The 20,174-nt window shown below is 51.6% G+C and overlaps 1 protein-coding gene across 4 annotated transcripts in view; it reads left to right on the plus strand.

The window, feature by feature from the left end:
- RPS6KA5 (ribosomal protein S6 kinase A5) overlaps positions 1–20,174 on the plus strand; it is a 658,611-nt gene that overhangs the window by 203,680 nt on the left and 434,757 nt on the right. For 2 of the 4 annotated variants that reach the window (XM_086937662.1, XM_086937661.1), the window contains one exon: positions 8,728–8,946. The exons of the other annotated variants lie outside the window; for them this stretch is intronic. In XM_086937662.1, the coding sequence (XP_086793788.1) occupies positions 8,728–8,946 (219 nt within the window). The remainder of the gene's footprint in view (positions 1–8,727; positions 8,947–20,174) is intronic. 4 annotated transcript variants of the gene reach the window in all.

Genomic DNA, 20,174 nt, shown 5'->3' on the forward strand with positions numbered 1-20,174 from the left:
TGGAAATGGGGCCAACAATAGTGCATATAGAGAACCCATGTCTGCGGTCAGTGCGCCGATTGATGGATGACAGAAGTGAGTGAGGCAGAAAGGGTAGAAAGATATAGATTGGATGAGGGAGAAGGAACATGGCACTAAATAGATGTGTGAGGCAACCAAATGAAAAGGTGGATGTGACCGGGGAGATCATGCAACACGGACAGGGGCTGCTAGTGACATTTGAAAGTGGTGGGGCGTAAACTAATTTGCATATTGCACCGCAGCGAGCGAGCGCAGCAAGCGAGCCGGAACCACCTTGCATCCATCCATACATCATTCATGCATCCACCCACCCACCCACCCTGCATCCATACATCATTCATTCATGCATCCACCCACCCAACCATCCATCCACCCATCCATCATCCATTCATGCATCCACCCATCCATCCATCCTTCATCCATCATTCATTCATGCATCCACCCACCCATCCTGCATCCATCCTGCATCCATCATTCATTCATGCATCCACCCACCCATCCTGCATCCATCATTCATTCATGCATCCATTCATGCATCCACCCACCCATCCATCCTGCATCCATTCATGCATCCATTCATGCATCCACCCATCCATCCTGCATCCATCATTCATTCATGCATCCACCCATCCACCCATCCACCCACCCATCCATCCTGCATCCATCCTGCATTCATCATTCATTCATGCATCCACCCACCCATCCATCCAGCATCCATCTTTCATGCATGCATCCATCCACCCACCCATCCATCCTGCATCCATCATTCATTCATGCATTCACCCATCCACCCTGCATCCATCATTCATTCATGCATCCACCCATCCATCCATCCACCCACCCATCCACCAATTCTGCATCCATCCTGCATCCGTCGATTCTGGCGCTATATAAGAAATATAATAATAATAATAATAATAATAATAATAATAATAATAATAATAACTCATGCATCCACCCATCCATCCATCCATCCATCCATCCATCCACCCATCCACCCATCCACCCATCCATCCATCCACTCATCCATCCTGCATCCATCATTCATAAAGGGGTGGGGATCGTGGGGAATAAACATTGCAAGTAACACTGACAAACACAAATGTTGCAGAAGGGCAGCAAAACGAGTGTAAATGAGGGCAGCAAAACGAGTCTAATTGACGGCAGAAGGGCAGCAAAACGAGTTGCAGAAGGGCAGCAAAACGAGTGTAAATGAGGGCAGAAGGGCAGCAAAACGAGTTGCAGAAGGGCAGCAAAACGAGTGTAAATGAGGGCAGAAGGGCAGCAAAACGAGTGTAAATGAGGGCAGAAGGGCCAGCAAAACGAGTCTAAATAAGGGCAGCAAAAGGAGTCATTAGCAGTTAGATGGCCGACAAAGCTACACTCATTTGTAGCAGCGCGCCAAAAACCGCCATTCCAAGCGCGTGCATAACGACGTTACTTCCTATAGTGTTTCTTTAATGAGTTAATCAGGTATTTACTTTTCTATCACCACATTTCATAAGCAAACCTGTGCTGCCTAACTGGCGATTGCTACTGCGGCATAATTTAATAAATAAAAATTACTCGGCATCTATATTTCTCAAGGTCGGATTTCACTTTCCGTGTACACTACACTCCTACAGTGAACCCGTTTAGTAAACAATGTTCCTTCATAGCACTCTGATCATACCTGAGCTGGTGTGAACGCCGGGTCTCCCTGGCCAAGCGGTTCCTTCGGGACTTGACTGTCGCAGTGTCGCCCTCGCAAGTATTCCTTCCTGGGTCCGGTCAGGTCAGGTCTGAGGTAAAGTCTTCCATCAAACGAACCCCATAAACAAACAGAGGCCGCAGTACGAGGGAGGGAGAGAGCTCTGGCCCCCCAGACAGGGGGTTATGTGCCCGGGCTAGGTATTGATCAGCCAATCCTGGCGCTGTATGGTGCCCCCCCAGCCAGGATTGGCTGGGGGGGCACCATAACTGCTCGCCCAGTCGCCCTGTACAACCCCGGGGGCTGCCGCCCGCCCCTATGTCCTCTCTCTAAAGGGAAAATCAGGGGGGAAACAATCTGCGCATGCGCGGGCATGTTTGTGCCCAAAAGTCGACATGCGCAGCTTTAGCAGGCCCATCAGGCCCCCACCCCCCCTGCGCACTCCTGGAAAGTCGGGTGTCTCCCGGATTCCCGGCCGGCAGGTAGCGCAATTTTTTTTTTTTATTTGTATGTGGTTTAGTGGCGACGCGGTGGGTCCATGGGGCTTAGTGGGGCTACGCCCCTACGCCCCAATGGACGCACCGCGCCTGACACACGGATGAGAATGGCCCAAGGCACCAGACAGGTGCGAGGGGCAGAGAAGCCTGTGATTGATGAGAGAGCTGGAAAATATGGCACACAGATGATGAGATAGTGATCAAAGGAATACCGGGGGAGAAAGGGAACTGAGAAGCAATATTGAAGAGGGAGGGAGACACCTGTTAAATCAGCTGGAGAGAGCCTCCGGGGATCAATAAATGCCACTACTTGCCCACCTAACATTTTCTTGCAGTAGACAAAGCTAACACAAATGTTGGCATTACTTAATTTCCGGGCATAAAAGCAGCCACTCCATATTTAGTTCTGCCTTCTTACAAGCCAGCCTAGTGCAAGGAAAACTGGAACTTGCAATAATATAAATAAAAAAATAACTTTAACAAACCATGCAGTGAATGGGGAGTATTCTCTTAATGTGGGAACTGACTTACAGTTCCTATAAAACCTTTGGCTATTTTGGAAATTAGAATGGTTATCATTGGATAATGAGTATCTGTGGTATGCCACTGGCATAGGGGTTAATGCCTTTTTCCTTTGGTGATCGTAGTATCCGTATCAATGTGACTAGTATGGCTTTTCAAACTATGCAAAGCACACCCATTCTGCACCTCACTCTCAGGGTAGGAAGGAGAAGTCAAAGGCTTTTCAGTTATAAGGATGTAATATCCTCTCCGATCCCCAGCAAGGTACCTCCTCCTCTCCCCCCTTAACCCCACCACGATCCCCTTTAGGTAGTCTTCCTATGATCCCTGTTATATTGTATGTGCAGAAGCATTAATCGAAGACATGTGCAGTTTGCTCTGGATTACCTAAGTGGCTACTGATGTTGTGCTAGGGTCCTGCCCGGCCAGGAGCAACGCAGGAGCTGGTACTAGCCGGGACGCGTGGCTCTTGGACGATGGGGGAGAGGCCTAAGGGCCTCCTCGCTCCCTCTGCTATGAACTGATCTTGCTACAGTCGACCCGCCAGTACAATCTCCCATGGAGGCATTCTTCTCCTTTCGGAGGCCGGTGGGGCGCAATACGGCTTTTGTCGCCATATGCTTCTTGATTTTTTTATCCCATAATTCTCTGGTGAGGAATTCTGGCTGATTGATTAGCCCAGTCCATGATGACCACTTCACATATCCTTAAAACATTTTTTTCCAAATCTATCATGGTGAATAGTACCTTTCTTTGATCCGTCATCTGGACTAACAGTATAAAAGGCCTTTTCCTTGATCCTCGCAACACTTCTTTGTTCTTGTGGTTGTATTTCCTCTATCATGTTGCCTTCAGCTGTTCAGTGTAGGAAAAGTGCAATTATAGCAAACATTCAATTACTAAATGCCATATCTCTCAGAACTACAAACATACATACATGATGGAAAAGGCGACCTTAGTAATATTGTTAAAAGTATTGCAACACAAAATATTTGATATACACATTTTATTTTATATTGATTTTAGGATCAGACATTGTTATTTCTTAAATATTTTCATTTTATAATTCATTAAATTGTTAAATATATAAACATAGAAAGTAACCAACAAATTTCATGAATAAGAAAAAAAGACACACAAAAATTACACAAAAATGACAACATGTCACACTGGTCCGGTCTAAATTCTATTGTAGTAGGCAAAGCAGTTGGATTTCACAGCCTTCAGCTGTTCAACCATGATTTCCTTAGCATCTTTCCCAATCTCTTATCTTCATCTGCCTCTTGGGGGCCTTCCTCTGGTTATCATCTACCTAAGACATTCCTGCCATCTGGAGGTTTTAGGCCCCCTGGGGTTGTTCTTCCTTGGGACTCCTTCTGGAAGACTCCATCTGTTTAGGAGCTTTAAGGTGTCGGCGGCATTGTGGCTAATGGAAAGGGTCACCTTTAGCCCAGGTCTCAACAGTCCTTGTCTGCTGTAGGTACTCGGGCAACCCGGACTCGAAAGTTGCTCAATGAGTGTCCATCTTCTCAAAAGCCTGGCAAATGTATGGATAAGTTCAGCGGCATGTGCCACAAAGAGTATCTATAACCAAAAAGCCTTTTTACTCAGCAGGTTTCTTTGTACACAGACAGTCTTTGTTTATTCGCAGTTAGTTCCCAATTTTCCTGCTTACCTGCTCAGTGGAGGTGTTGTTCTGTTGGTGCTTACAAACACACTAGGCAAATCTCATTCGGTTAACAAACAGCTGGTGGGTATCAGCCTGTTAAGCATGTGCAGTGACACTCATCTTTGACAATTGAAGCTGCTCAGACCAGTTGCAGACGGGTGCGCAGTTGTTCCAGTGGCATTCTCCATAGCACGTCTTTCAGCAGGTCATCATTGCTAGCTGCAGCCTCACAGACTGATTGCAGACTGGGGCTTGGTCACGTTGATAACAGCAGCTCTTCTTGAGGCAGAACCTGTCAGTCATTGGTAGCACCACTCATTTGAGCATACAGAAGTGTACGTAACACAGTATTGCTTTTCACTTGAAATGTTTGGCTCAGTTCACAGCGGGAACCACTGAGGACGACCCCACACATGTGTCGCTCCTGACTAAGGGCCTAATTTAGATCTTGGCGGATGGATTATTCTGTCACAACGGTGATGAATATCTCGTCCGCAGAAATATAAATCCCATTATATCCAATGGGATTTGTATTTTGGCAGACGGGATATCCATCACTGTTGTGACGGAGTAACCTGTTTGCGGAGATCTAAATCAGACCCTGTGTCCTTACTGGATGTCCGTTTCTTCTGGGTGTTCTTCACTCTGGCAAAAGCTTAGCTTCCCCTTCTCAATGGCATCTCCTGCACGTCCAGCACTCTGCTGTCCTCTCTCAGCAGGCAGAAAGGCAGGCTTTTAGTCGCTATACAGAGACAATCTGCTCCTCTGCAAGAAGTTCAGACTTCCTGTAATGCCCCCTCACTTCTGAGAGACAGGACGCATTCGGACATGAGCCCTGGTCACACAGCAGTCCTTTGAGTACTCTAGGGAGCACTCTCTTCCATGGTCAAGAAGAACTTGGAACTGTAGCAAAGTGGAATGGTTCCGTTCACTCTCTTACACTCATTTTCCAGATGCAGTATGAATCCATTTTCTAAGGGTTTGGAACTGCTTGGGGTTAAATCTCTTTCAAATGCTATTTTCTCTCAAACACAGCCTTTGTGTGTGCAAAGTGATAGATCTCTCAGGAGGTAGAAATGATGCAGACTCCAAACAGGAGTGTCCACAAGGGCACAAGAAAGTGCAAGATATCTGCACCTGGCTGTCATCAGCATTCCAGAAGTAGTAACGAGGGGCTGACAAAAAAAGAGCAAGCCCTGCCTAGAAACTTTCTCACCTTGAACATCATACTGCCTACTCCTACCAGGAGTAGGCAGTATGATGACAGCATAATTGGCAGCCTTTTGATGATGGAGACCTCATTGAATTTCTGGGGGTATTTGTTAGAAATAAGGTTCCTGGTTGGCTAGGGTATACACCTAAGCCAGGCAGAACCCACCACTCTAGTCAGGGTAAGGAAGATGCACACTGAAGATAACCCCTGATCAGCCCCTTGGTAGCTTGGCAGAGCAGTCCGGCTTATCCCAGAGGCAATGTGTAAAGTGTTTGCGCAACACACTCACTCATCTGTGACACACTAGGTACACCACAAAAGAGACTCCACACAAGGTTATATAAAAATATCCTTTGTATTATCCATAGAAATACATTAGAACACAATCACATGTATTACTGTGCCACTGGGCACTTGTCATGACTTCACAGGGTTTACATAAATCACTTGCCCAATCAGGCCACTGTCATAAAAATTACAGTCAGGGTCACCAGTAACTACTGGCAGGATTACCTTTAGCATAAAAACATTAGACATAATCAACATCAGCCGTGCACTATAGTAAACACTTGTAGAATGCACACCTCCTACATCACTTCTGCATAATGTAACACCACATATAGGCTCACACCAGGGCATCAACTGTTAGATGTTGCACATGAATCATAAGCAGGTGAAATGCAAGCAGGAGGTACAACACATCACCAAAAGGCATAGGGTGCAGCGTCTCTCCACTCCTATTATAAGTTATGCAGACACTGTTTCAGAGATCCTTTCTACTTTGGGTGATCGGGGGCCTCTGAGGTTTCATCCCGTTCTCGCTGACACAAAATTTCCCCGGGGTTGCACCACACACTGTCGATTCCCTCTCGTAACCATTAATGCCACTCAAGGAAACGGCAGATAAGATCGCAGCCGCCCGGTCCACCAATAAGGGAAGACCTCACTGGGCCCACTCCGGCAGGATCTCCAGGCCTGCAGCTGCCCGCAAACGCATGGTGCAGCAGCTGCAAAAATAGCTCAGTGTGAGAATCTGGCTTGCCCGAGGTCGCATCTGACTGGGGCGCTGGCTTCCGTGGAATACCCTTACCGGCGATGTTCCCTGGAGTAACTCTCGGCTGCTGAAATCCATATGGTCGCACACTGCTCCTCTTACCAGCGGGTTTAACCCTGAGCATTATGGTTAATGCAGTCTGTTCCAGCGTGTGCGCTTCTATGAAAATGTTTAGTATATCCACCGTTATGCTGGCCATTCCATGACACGTGTTTCTAGGTCGTTACCTTTCATCAGCAGGGAATAGGCATATGTATGGGGCTGCTGCGTAGGCTGCCAAAAATGTTCTCAGGTCTTGATACCTCTTGTGGCGCGCAGGTGCGTAACCATGAGCTCGTCAGCTCGACCGGCTCTAGGGAGCCTTAATAAACAGAAATCCATATGGTCGCACACTGCTCCTCCTACCAGCGGGTTTACCCCTGAGCATTATGGTTAATGCAGTCTGTTCCAGCGTGTGCGCTTCTAGGAAAATGTTGAGTATATCCACCGTTGTGCTGGCCATCCCTGGACACGTTTTTCTAGGTCAGCTCCCCATACTGGTTTTCAGGGTCTTTTCTGCCTCTTCAAAGTGGCACGCAGCCCTCCCGTGCCTGAACTCGGCTGACTCGAAGGTTGCCCTTTCAACCTGGGGGCGGGGCCTTCTTCTTTGCAGCTCCCTCATCGCTGCAGCGACCTGCTGTGGCGGCGCTACCGTTTATCCCCACACTCACGGCCATGACAGCAGCGGTGGGGCTCGGCCCAGAACTCCGGTGAGTTAGGCGCTCCTCACACACTTAGCGGGGGCAAACCAAATGCTTTACTGCAGCACGAGCCCACGCCTGGGGCTCAAATACACATGGAACAATGCACCTCACATAGGTTTCAGGGCGTAGAGCCCAAAAATCTAAAAACACTGGAGGTTCCCAAGACCATGGGCATAGAGGCAGTCCTAGGAGTCCACCGGGGCTCCCAGCTGGGTACAGGCACACAGGCCAACACAAGGGTCCTTTAGTGAAAAGCAGCAGTCCTTATTCCAGCCAACAGGTCAGCCCCACCAGAATACTCCAGCCCAAGTCCGTTCCTCCTGGCCGTCCAGCAGCCTTCCAGTTACAAGTCCATGCAGCGTCTTCTCCTTTACATGGGGTCACAACCCCTTTACTCATCGTGCCCATGTTTTTTTTGGGGGCACTTTAAAACATTTACAAGTGCAAAACACCGCCTCCCCCCCCCCCCCATTCACAGTGTAAGCCCTGGCCCCGGACGGACCACAGCGGCGGTGGAGCCTGCATTGTAGAAGGCAGGCACAGCCCTATTCAGGTGCAACTCCTCCCACCACTCTAAATGCAGACCAGGCCTATGCAGCCTAGCGCTGAGTCACCCAGGCAGGGCAGGACACAACAGGTCAGTAAAAATAAAGGAGGAAGGCAAAAAGTTCTGGGATGACCCTGCAAAAGGATCAAGTCCAACAGTATTTCCGTCTCCACCCCCATTCTTTTCAGTGTCTGTGGCTCCACTCTCCAGTCATAGGAATGCAGTTAATACATTTCACCTTTATGTGGAAGCTGTATCCCCCTCATCTTGTGCAAGGCTGAACCTAGGGGCTGTTCCAGAATGGATCCTACTGGTCCCAGTAATCATTGTCACCATATGCAGAATCCTATTACCACACATGAACTGTAAATCCACCGCACATCCACACACTCAGCAGGCTCAGTGAATGTCTGCAACAGAGTCTGTAGTTCACACTTAAGTCCTAAGTTCTGTTTCGGCCATGAGGGCATGCTTGATGTACCCTACCAGGTCACAGAACACATTCTGAACATCACAATACCATTGGCATGCCTTGGTCTCCCACACACTAAGCTAGTGTTGTTACGTAGTCAAACAAAAAGTCAGCATACCACTTTCACATTTAGCCGTGCACTCAGGGCAGGGGTACACCCCTGTTTACCATGGAGGGAACATGAAGTACTAGCCGAGCAATGCCTGCACCTTGTGCTATTGATCTGAAATGGCATATATATTTTGTAGTTTGCTACATTATTGGTGAAGTTTAATCATCTTTCCTTTTATTCAATTTAGCCTATGGGAAAGTGTTCCTGGTAAGAAAAGTCAGCGGCCATAACTCTGGGAAGCTCTATGCAATGAAAGTATTGAAAAAAGCAACTATTATTCAAAAAGCAAAGACAACCGAGCACACGCGAACAGAACGGCAAGTTTTGGAACACATTAGACAATCGCCATATTTGGTCACCTTGCACTATGCCTTTCAGACAGAGACAAAACTTCATCTAATTTTGGGTACGTTTTCCAACCTGTGTAAAATGTTGTCTTTTTTTATAACAAACTTCTTACTTCACTTCTTAGTCAATCCTTTGAAATGTGTTTAATGGCAGGTTGGTCATTGAATCCTCTGCTGAAATAATTGGTTTGTCGTGTGAGTAATACCTTCCCATCCATATTTTGTTAATTCTTGAAATAGCATTGTATAAATTTCCCCCAAATCTATTGTTTACATTTGTGTTTCATCATAGGTCTTGAAAACCTAAAGAAAGTGTGGACATATTTTCATGTGTAACTGTCCTACATTTTATTCCTTAATACCTTTTTTTGTTGGTGGTGAATGTCTCTGTGCTCGACTCTATCTCGATTTTTATGTTTTTGTTAGCTTCCAAATGTGATTCTTACTCTGTTCTGTTGTTACTAGAAAACCCCAGGCATTTCTTTGCAGAAACCTGAACCCCAGGCCTTCCTTTACATACACAAGAGCATTTGGGGCCAAAAATAACCACTGTCATGCATGTAAAGTATATTTTCAAGAGGGTAATTGGGGTTGCAATCTCCTTTGCTTGATATTTCTCAATTGTTATCTTTTCCTGTTTGTGACCTCGCTGATGCTTGATAATGAAAATGTCAAGATCCCCTAAACTGAAGCACAACATCACTGCAAAGGCACAAGCTGGCCTGTTTTCTGACCTAGAACCTAGCCCTTGCAGAGAGAGTTAGAGGTAGTGCTGTCAGAATGCTTTACAGCCTACATAGGAGCTATATATGTTCTTGCATTTCATTAAACATTAGCGGAACAATAACCTTATTAAGAGTAGTAAGTGGAAAACACTTTCAACAGGGAGAGTTGAGGAGATGATGGTAAAAGATGAGTGGTGGGAAAGAAAGGAGGGGAGGTTGTAGGTATGTGAGCCCCCTCGCGGCCATCGTACGCAAACACAACCTCAGCATAATCTCCTACGCCGACGACACCCAGCTGATCCTCTCCCTGACCAACGACCCCGCCTCCGCCAGAGCCAACCTGCACGAAGGGATGAAAGAGGTAGCCGAGTGGATGACGACCAGCCGCCTGAAACTGAACTCGGACAAGACGGAGGTCCTCATCCTGGGCTCCTCTCCCTCCGCCTGGGACGACTCCTGGTGGCCTCCCGCCCTGGGCACCGCACCCAAACCGACAGACCATGCACGCAACCTGGGCTTCATCCTGGACTCCTCCCTCTCCATGACCAGGCAAGTCAACAACGTCTCCTCGGCATGCTTCAACATCCTACGCATGCTACGGAAGATCTTCTGGTGGATCCCCACCGAGACCAGGAAGACCGTCACCCAGGCCCTCGTCACCAGCCGACTGGACTACGGCAACGCCCTCTACGCCGGGACCACCGCCAAGCTCCAGAAGAGACTCCAGCGGATCCAGAACGCCTCAGCCAGACTCATCCTCGACATCCCACGAACCAGCCACATCTCCGGACATCTGCGAGACCTTCACTGGCTCCCCGTCAACAAAAGAATCACCTTCCGCCTCCTCACCCACGCACACAAAGCCCTACACGACCAAGGCCCGAGCTACCTCAACAGCCGAGTCAACTTCTACGCTCCCAAACGCCACCTCCGATCAGCCAACCACGCCCTCGCCGCCGTCCCCCGCATCCGAAGAGCGACTACAGGAGGAAGGTCCTTCTCCCACCTGGCCGCCAAGACCTGGAACTCCCTCCCGACCGACCTGCGCCTGACCCAAGACCACCTCTCCTTCAGGAAGAAGCTGAAGACCTGGCTGTTCGAGCAGTAGCGGCTCCCCCCCCCCCCCAGCGCCTTGAGACCCCACGGGTATGTAGCGCGCTTTATAAGTGTCACTGATTGATTGATTGATTGAAAGTAGGACAAATGAGAGGGATATGAGAACAGGTGGAGCAGAAGGGGAGGTAGTGAGAATGGAGGGAGAATCTAATATGGAAGTGAGTTGGAAAAGGCAAGTTAAAAGAAAGCATGAGGGGGCGTGGCCTGCGCCATGAAGATGGCGTTCGCACTCTGAGAGTGCTCCTGGACCCCCTCCGTCATCCGCCCGACATCCACCGCTAGCAGCCAACCTACCTGTCATCTACCTGCCGAACTCAGATCCTGGTGCAGTCCGCGGTCCCCTGGTGTCCTTTGGGGGCCGCTCCGGAGCTCCTTTCCCCCAGTTCTGCCACCTGTTGCCGGAGGCCCACCTTCACCAAAATGGCGGCCCCCTGATAGCGCGGGCCTGAGCCCAGGCGCTTGTCTCTCTGTAGTCCTGATTCCCCCCCATGGCGGGGGCCAGGGCGGAAGAGCGGAGGTGCCGTTGGAAGCCACGGTGCCTTGTACTGCCCGGGAGATCCCCCGGGCCTGCAGGGAAGGACGTCCCCTGCGCTCCCCGAGGCCGGAGCTGCACACGAGGGACCGCTGGCCCGGGCCCATCCTGGAATGGCTGATCGGGTCTGCGGTGTGGGGCGGCGGTGGCTGACCCGGCGGAGAAGGCGAGGGGACTGCGTGTGCGGCAGGCGAGGTGGACCTACAGACCGGTGAGAGAGATGCTGCTGCGGTGAGGAGCTCCTGGGGGGTGAGGGGCGGCCGGGCCCACGATCTCCGCCTCGGGGCCCTGGACTGTTGCTGGCCGCGCCGTTGCACCCCCGAGAGGCGATCCCTTTGGCCTGCTGACCCTGCTGCTATCCGCCTGCAACCTGTGACCCCTGCGGAGGACTGTGGCTCATTGAAGGACCTGTGGGCGGCGGCCCTGGGGCTCTTTATCCCCCTGAGAGGGGATTCCATTGACCCCCCCTATTGCATGTGCGGGGTTGGCGGCCTGGAGACAGCGGCGGCTGGCTCTCCAGATGCGCCGGGAGGAAGTGGGGGTTGCCGGCTGGAGGTCGAGCTGCATCGAGGTGAGGCTGTCCCTCCGGGGACGGGGCCTGCTGGCTGGAGGTGTCACGATAGCGGAGAGCGCCTGCGGGGGGCTGGATCTGGGCCCGCAGGCCTGCCCTGGAGCCTGGGCCCCACGCTGAGTCCACCTCTGTAACCCCCCACAAGGTGGCCCTCCGATCCCCTGGCATTGACTTGGATGGACCGTGCCCCAAGAGCCCACCCCTGTAGAGAACTGAGCACTACCAGGAGGCCGTGGGTGGCGGCCCTGTGAGCCATCCTCCTCCCGGGCGGCGGAGAGCGCCTACATCTTGATATCCGGACCGGGACACGTGGAGCTGAGGCATAAGTGGGCTCCCCGAGGAGGGCCGCCGGGGCCTTGGCTGGCTCAGAGCATTGTGCCAGTGGAGAGGTGCAGCGAGCCCGGTATCCATCGCTGGTCCTGGAGGTGGCTGGACCCGGCGACCTGTGTGGCTTGTGCCTGTCTGGGAGCGCCGGCTTACCTGGTGTGGGATATCCATCTGCAGTTTGGCCCCAGGAGGTCCGACCAATGCATTGAGTGGCTCCCCCCTGAGCGCCCCGTCAGGAGGACTTTGTTATAGACGGGCTGGGTATGGTGGAGAGGTTAGGCCATCATATCGGATGGCTGGAGCGCTGCCCGGAACTGCACCCCACTCTCCCTAGCTTGTGTTGATTGGCTGTCTGCAATTATGGGCAAACCCCGCGCCCTCCCGGCCTCTGGCCCTGCAACCCAAACAACGATGGAGCAGTTCACGAAATCTGATCGGGGACCTGGTGGCGGGGCGACGTCTGGCTCGGGCCCGGTCGGGTGGACCTCTCGACCATCCTTCAAGCGATCAATGCGTCTCAAGCGTCAGTTGAAAGTAAGATCGGGGAGGTACGGGTCGATGTGGCCCTCATCCGCCAGGACCTTCGCAAGGCCACAGAACGTCTCACCGAGGGTGAGTCCCGTATCTCCACAGTGGAAGATGACGTCAGTATCCTCAAGTCTCAAATGGCCCGTCTCCAGTCGCAGACCTCGGAGCTCCATCACCGGGCCGAGGATGCTGAAAACAGGGCGCGCCGTAACAACCTGCGCCTCCTGGGCTTTCCCGGAAGGGGTGGAGAAGGACAGCACCACCGCCTTTATGGAGACCTGGATCCGCCCCTGGATGCCCAAGGATAAACTCTCCCCCTGGTTCGCGGTGGAGCAAGCCCATCGCTCCCTTGTCCCAAAGCCGCCGCCTGGTGCCCCTGCTAGTCCCATCATCCTGCGTGTTCTCAACTTCCGGGACAGGTACGCCATCCTAGGGGCGGCCAGGGAGCTCGGGCCGGTGCATCACCAAGAATCTCAGATAATGGTGTTCCCGGACTATTCTAGGGAGGTCCAGTCACAGCGCTGCTTAAACAACAAAGTTAAGCAAAAACTTAGGGCGCTGGGCCTTCGCTATGGGCTCCTCTTCCCGGCCAGGCTTAAAGTGATCTTTCAGAAAAAGACCTTCTTCTTTGATTCTCCCCAAGCCGCATGGACCTGGGTCACGGAGGAACGGCCCCTCCGGCCAAAGGCAACTCTTTCTCCTTCCCAGAGAGCCCCGGGGTGGGCGAATCAGACTGCGCCAAAGCTCATGCGACGCAGGACCGGATCCCGGAGGAGGGCTGGTCGCCGAGGTGGTGGCTCCCAGTCACCGGAGGCACGGACCCAACAATCTTCGGCTCAGACCCAGAAGCGGGTGCCTGCTCCCCCGCCATTGGCCTCCTCCTTGATCGACCTGGGCAGCGTCCCCGGACTCAGTGACACTCTGAGACGGGCCATGTCGTACTCCGACTTGTCCGGGAGCCCTGTGATCCGCGACTCTGATGTGGACGCCGAGTCGTGATTGACACTGCCACCTGCGCCTGGGGTTCCAGCCCGGGGCTCATCGTCAACGAGCATGCCTTTGACTCTATGATCCGGCTTGTACGGAGCTCGCCAGTCTGGTCTGTTGGGGTACTCACATTGATGTATTCCTGAGTTCGAGCACTTCAGCCCACAGATGCATGTCTATTCTCTTTTTATCCTCGCTTGCTCTTAGTATTTTATCCGAACACATGGAGGGGGGTACGACTCAGCCACGTCCCAATCTCGTGGTTGCTAACCATTTTAGTTTAGCTGTTTGCCTCCCTGTGAGGTGTTAGTGACTTGTTAGGGCGACAGATGCTACCGTTGTGAAGTAAAGGGTGGGGGGGAGGGAAGGGGGAGAGACCGTTGTCTCTTGGGAGTTTGTTGTTTTTGGCCGCCCACGGGCTGCTGTGTTCTGTTCCCATTGGTAGTCACAAGTCCTACTATCTTCTTCAGCTGTTACGCACACCCCTGTCTCCATCAACTATGCCCTGGTGCCCCAGATCCGGTCGCAGCCTTCCCCCTGACTGTACAGGGTCCTTCGTGTCCACTTGCTTCACACCAGACCTCACCTTCACACATGACCCACACTAATAACAAGCCCCTCCACATCCTCTCCTGGATGTGAATGGCCTCCTGGACCACATTAAACGTACCGCAGTGCTCCGAGCGGCCCGCCGACGCATGCCTGATGTCCTGCTTCTCTAGGAGACACACCTTCTGGGTTCCCAGTGCCAATTCCTGGCCCGTTACGGGTTTGACCGGGTCTGGCATTCCGGCTTCGCCAGAGGTTCCCGGGGGGTGGCCATCCTTCTGAGACGGGGACTCCCCTTCACCGTAGTCGACGTCGCCACTGATACACAAGGGATGTTTGTGGCCGTGTCGGGGATGGTTGAGTGTAATCCCGTGAACCTCCTTTTCACCTATGTTCCCCTGGCACTGTTGTCATCCACCCTTCGGCGTCTCACGCAGGTGATCTCCTCCCTTCCCCAGGGCCTTACTGTCGTCTGGGGGGACTTTAATGCTGTCCTACAGCCCTCGAGGGACGTGACGGGTCCTCCTTCGACACACCGGTTGACCTCCGCGAAGGGCCTCATGGGATGGACCTCGGCAATGGGTTTTTGCGATGTATGGAGAGTGTGGAATCCCCGAAAGGAACAATATACACACATGTCAGCCGTTCAGCATACCCATTCCCGCATAGACCTCATTCGGATGCCCGCCCTGGACTGCCAGCTGGTGTCAGGGGTGGAGATCCTCCCCAGTGGAATCTCCGACCACTTCCATTGGTGGAGTCCATTGGCCAGAAACTCCGCCAGTACTTCTCTGCTAATGCAGGATCGGTCCCTTTGCAGGGAACGCTCTGGGAAGCGGGCAAGGCGGTGGTTCGGGGGGGTAGCCAGGTGGTTGGTGTACGCCAAACATGCGGCTCACGTCACCCAACTGGTGCAGCTGAAATCAAGCGCTGGGATGCCCCCGGGTAGCCAGTGCTATACAAATCTGTACTCATTCATTCATTCATTCATCCAGAGCGGTTCGCCTGGAACAGGCTCACCTGGCTAATAATGACACCGACTCCTCTCGCCAGCTGGCGCTTGTCCGCGATGAGATTCGCCGGCTTTCCCCGGGATTCGGCCAAAATACTATGGCGTTCCTTCGTGGCCCGTATTTAGGGCAGGGGAGACAAGAATGGCAAATTGCTCCACAACCTGATATCCTACCCTAGGGCCCATCGCATCATTCCAGAGATCCGAATGGTCAGTGGGACTCGTCAGGTGACATCGCTAGCTATTGCGCTAACCTTCGCTCATTACTACGCGGCCCTATACGCGGCATGTCCCCCCAGAGCCTCCCTCACTGAATTGATGGAGAGTTCTGGAACTTGCCTTCCCAGTCTCCCCTGAGCAACTGCGGACACCCTAGACGGCCCTTTCACCCCTGAAGAAATTCCTGGGGCTATCACCCTGCTGCACTCCGGCAAAACGCCCAGAACCGATGGATTCCCCCAGGAGTATTACTCTGTTCCGTGTTGACCTGGTCCCCCATTTGACGGCGCTTTTCTGCCAGGTGGTTGAAGACGGGTCCTTCCCTTCTGAATCTGACGTGGCGACCATTGTGGTCATCTCGAAAACGCAACCGCCTTCCCTAGACTGCTCTGATTACCGCCCAAGCTCGCTGATAAATACTGAAATTAAAATCTTCGCTACTGCAGTAGCCCAGCAACTCCGACCCCTCCTACAGGACCTGGTCCACCCTGACCAATGCGGGTTCATGCCGAACAGGGGCACCCGCCATTGCATCCGTCGCCTCCACCTGGCATTGGCCCACCGATACAGGCTATCCCCATACTTGGCGCTTCTCCTCGTTGACTTTGAAAAGGTCTTTGACACGGTGGACTGGGGGTATCTAAGGGATGTTCTGGAATGAATGGGTTTCGGCCTTCCCTTCCACCTCCTGGTCCAGGTTCTTTACAACAGCCCTAGAGCCCGTGTACTCGTCAACGGTGCGATTTATGAACCATTCCTGATCCGGAGGGGCACCCGCCAGGGCTGCCCTCTCTCGCCCCTCCTATTCGCGCTGGCGATGGAGCCCCTGGCGGCGCTTATTCGACAAGACTCCCTAATCCAGGGTTGGGAGTGGGATCAGAGTCAAGTGGATAAAATCGCCCTATACGCAGATGATGATCTGCTCTACTTGGCCGACCCGTAACACTCCAGCCCTAGATCTGTAGCAGCCTTGTCAGAGTTTGAACAGGTCTAGGGTCTTCATCTCAACCCGACGAAGTCCACCTTAGTCCCTCTTCACCCCACCCGGGCATGCTTCGACTGGCAGACGGTGATCCCCCCTCCGGAAGCAATCATTCAAATATCTGGGAGTGTGGGTGACCCTCCTGCCAGAGCTGGAATGGGCCCTCAACGTTGCCCCTCTGGTCTTCCCGATGAAAACCGATCTTAGGAACTGGCAGTCCCTTCCCTTAACCAGCTGGGCAGGAGTGCCCTTTTCAGAATGATGATCCTTTCTCTACATTCTGCAGAACACCTCGGTCCACCTCTCAAGCAGCTGGTTCAGGGAACTGGACGGCACACTTACCCGGTTTCTGTGGGGTGGCGGGCGACCGCGAATGTCCCTTTCCCATTGCAGGATTCCCCCCCTTGACTGCGGTATGGAAGTCACCAACCTCCACTTTTATTACTTGGCTACACGACTTATTGTGATCCATGATTGGTTTGCGGGCGGCTGGTCCGACCCAGCTTACCGGGTAGAGCTTACTGTCCTAGACTTTTACGCAGCTTCAGGGCTACCTATACGGCTCCCCGGTGCCACAAACCTTGCCCCCAATCACCAGGTCGGTGATCATGGCCTGGTGCGCTGCCCTTCGCCTGGTGACCTGGGACCGGAAGCTGACTAGACAGACGCCCCTGTGGCAAGGCACCTGGCTGAGAGAGGTCTCATCCCTGGAGGGTTTCCGCCGTTGGGACTTGGTGGGAATATCACAACTTGGGGACGTGTGGGTAGGGGATCACAGGCGCTCTTTTTCTGACCTACAACACAGCCAGGCTCTCCTACACTCCCAGTTCTACAAATATCTGCAACTCCGTCACGCCCTTCATATACACCTCACAGCACCCATCACCCTCCCGGAGTTTAGTCCTCTAGAAGCCCAAGTCATGATGGGTAACCTGGGGAGAGGGGGGGTGTCCAGTATATACCGAGCTTTGATACATAACTGTCCCACATCCCTGGACCGGCTTAAGGAGCAATGGAAGGGGTGGGTGGGCCCCTTGGACGAAGCGTTCTGGCGCAATGCCCTTATGGCACCTAAAACCCTCACCACATCTTCAAAGCTACGCCTGGTCCAGCTTTATTATCTCCACACGGCATACCTCACGCCAGCGTGTCTTTCGAGCCAGCTTCGGTGCATCCCCGACCTGTGCGCGCTGTGCGGGTGCCCCAGCCGACTTCTATCACATGGTATGGCTATGTCCGGCTTGGATCAGTTCTGGGGAGGGGTGGAACGTGAGCTCACACAGACCTTGGGATGGGTGTGACCCCATGACCCGAAGCACTTACTACTGGGGGTATTCGATGGACTGGATGGCTCTCGGGCCGACAAGCGCTTCCTGGGAACAGCATTGGCAGTGGCGAAGCGAGATATAGCGGCTAGATGTTCCCAAGCTGAGGCACCGGTACTGCAGAAGTAGAGGAGGGGTGTGGACTGGTGCGGGGTGCTGGAGAAATCCATCTTTGAGGCCCGGGGATGCCCAGAGATGTTCAGCAAAGTGTGGGGCAAATGGTTTGGCCTGCTTCCATCTTGATGGGCTTCTGCTTGATATGTCAATGTGATGGGAGGGGGCTATTTCCCTACTCTGAAAGGACTAATATGAACTTTGTTGTCGGGGTTTTTTAACCGTGATGTGTGACTTGTTACCAATGACATTTCTTGTACCAAAACTTCAATAAAAATTTGATTATCAAAAAAAAAAGAAAGCATGAGTGTAAAGTTGGAGAGGAATTGGTTGAGATTTAGGAGGGGAAGGCTGAAGGTGGCGTGGGGAAGTTAAGAGAAGTGTTCGGGGACATTGGATAGGTAGTGAACAGGAGGCAATTGAAAGCAAGGAGGAGGGTGTGGAAGAATAGATGAGAGTAGAAGAGTGGCTGAGGAGAGAGCAGAGAGGAGAGAGAAGAAAAGGTGGACTGACAAGACAAGGAAGTACACAGAGGACTCGAAGAAGAGAGAGGAGGACGAAGATAGGAAGAAGGGACTTGACTATGTAGGCTACTCAAGAGGGTGTGGTAGGGGAGGTGAGGAAGAGTTGTGGAGAGGGTGAGTGGTCGACATGCAGAATAATGACCGCATCTAGAGATTATTTTATTCCACCCATTTTGGATCTGTTTGTGTTATTGGCAAACGTGGAATATCGTGCAGAATGCACTCAAGTGACTCAAGTGATTCATTTCTGTATTCTAAAACTGATGTTTTTGTTTAATAATGTTGAATATATTGTCTTTATTTTCTGAATTTTATATGGTTTTGTTAAACCATTGACAAATGTAAATAAAATAATAAAAAAAAAACAGTTGTGGACTCCCTCAGGTGTTTTTGGATCAACGAATCCTTGTTTTCTGGCATTTTTAATTTTATTATGTCACTAGTACTCACAAAGTGCCGAGATGTTTCTGCTTTCTGAAATGGGATTCCTTTCTCCCCAAAAAAGAAAAATCGCAGTTCAAGAACTGCTTTGGCTTTGAAATAGAACTCTTGAAGTTCCTCAGTTATGCATGGCCTTCATCTCTGTGCAGCGGGTAATGCAACAGGCTAACCTGTCCTAGCTGCTTTCATTTCTGCTTGACCAGGACCAAGTCCCCTTCATCGAAGATTGTTTCCTGGGCTCCTCAAAACCGATCAGCATATATTTTCATTTGTGTTTTTGAGAAGCGTCAGTGACCCGAACCATATCCACATTCAAGGTTCAGTCTACTGTGGCAATTTGGTTCCGATGGCTCTCTCAAATAGCAAGGTGGCTGGACTTTCACCAGTTGTGGAGTTAAAATTTGAACAATAAGTTGGAGGGCTTGATACAGCGCTTGGTTTAAGTTGATCCCCTCCATCGATGCTTGTTGAATTACTCTTTTAAGTGTGCCCACGAATCGTTCCACAACAACATTTTCTTGGGGCCACAGAAGTGTACTGATTGATGCTTGACATGTAGTCTGACTATAAACTCCTTGAATTCTTTCCTAATGATTGGCAAACCATTGTCAAATGTGAGAATGGCAGAAATACCCCCCTCTGCAAAGATATTATCCAGCCGCTCGATGACCTTGTCAAGGGTTGTTGATAACATCTCCTCTATATATCCTCAACTATAGGAAAGCGTGAATACTCAGTGAATACTATGAGATGACGCCCATTTCCTAGGGGCCCAAAGAAATCAATGGCAACTCTTTCTCAAGCCTGTGCAGAAATGTCAGACATTGTCAATGGATGTTGCGTCACTTTGGGGGAAAGGCAGTGGCAAGATGGCACTCTTTTAGTTCCCTCTCAACTCGCTAATTTAGGAGCGGGAACCATACTCTGTCTCAAGACTCTTGGGTAGCTACAATGACACAATACCCTTCATGGGCTAGTGCAATGACCTGTTGTGTTAAGCTTTCAGATATGACAATTTTCGAGCCTCTCAAAACAACATTTTCCTTGGTCATGTCAGTTCATTCTGTACATTTTTTAATTTTTGAAATTCAACATGGTCAGAAAAAGGTCAAAGACTCTCCTTCCAAGATTGAGAGTCCTTAGAAGGGACCGCCTCCCCGTTGAGGGGCCAATGGCCACCTCCCTCGAGCGCTCCCATCCGTAATGGGTGACGCCCACCCCTAGGGATCTTCCAAATACTGCTCACCGATCATGACCTTACCGCCACAGGCCGGATAGTTGACCGGCTATCCGGACCCCCCACAAGACTCCTGCCTAAAGGTCATGTCATAAAGT

Source organism: Lissotriton vulgaris, chromosome 9, assembly GCF_964263255.1.
Source record: "Lissotriton vulgaris chromosome 9, aLisVul1.2, whole genome shotgun sequence".
NCBI lineage: Eukaryota > Metazoa > Chordata > Amphibia > Caudata > Salamandridae > Lissotriton > Lissotriton vulgaris.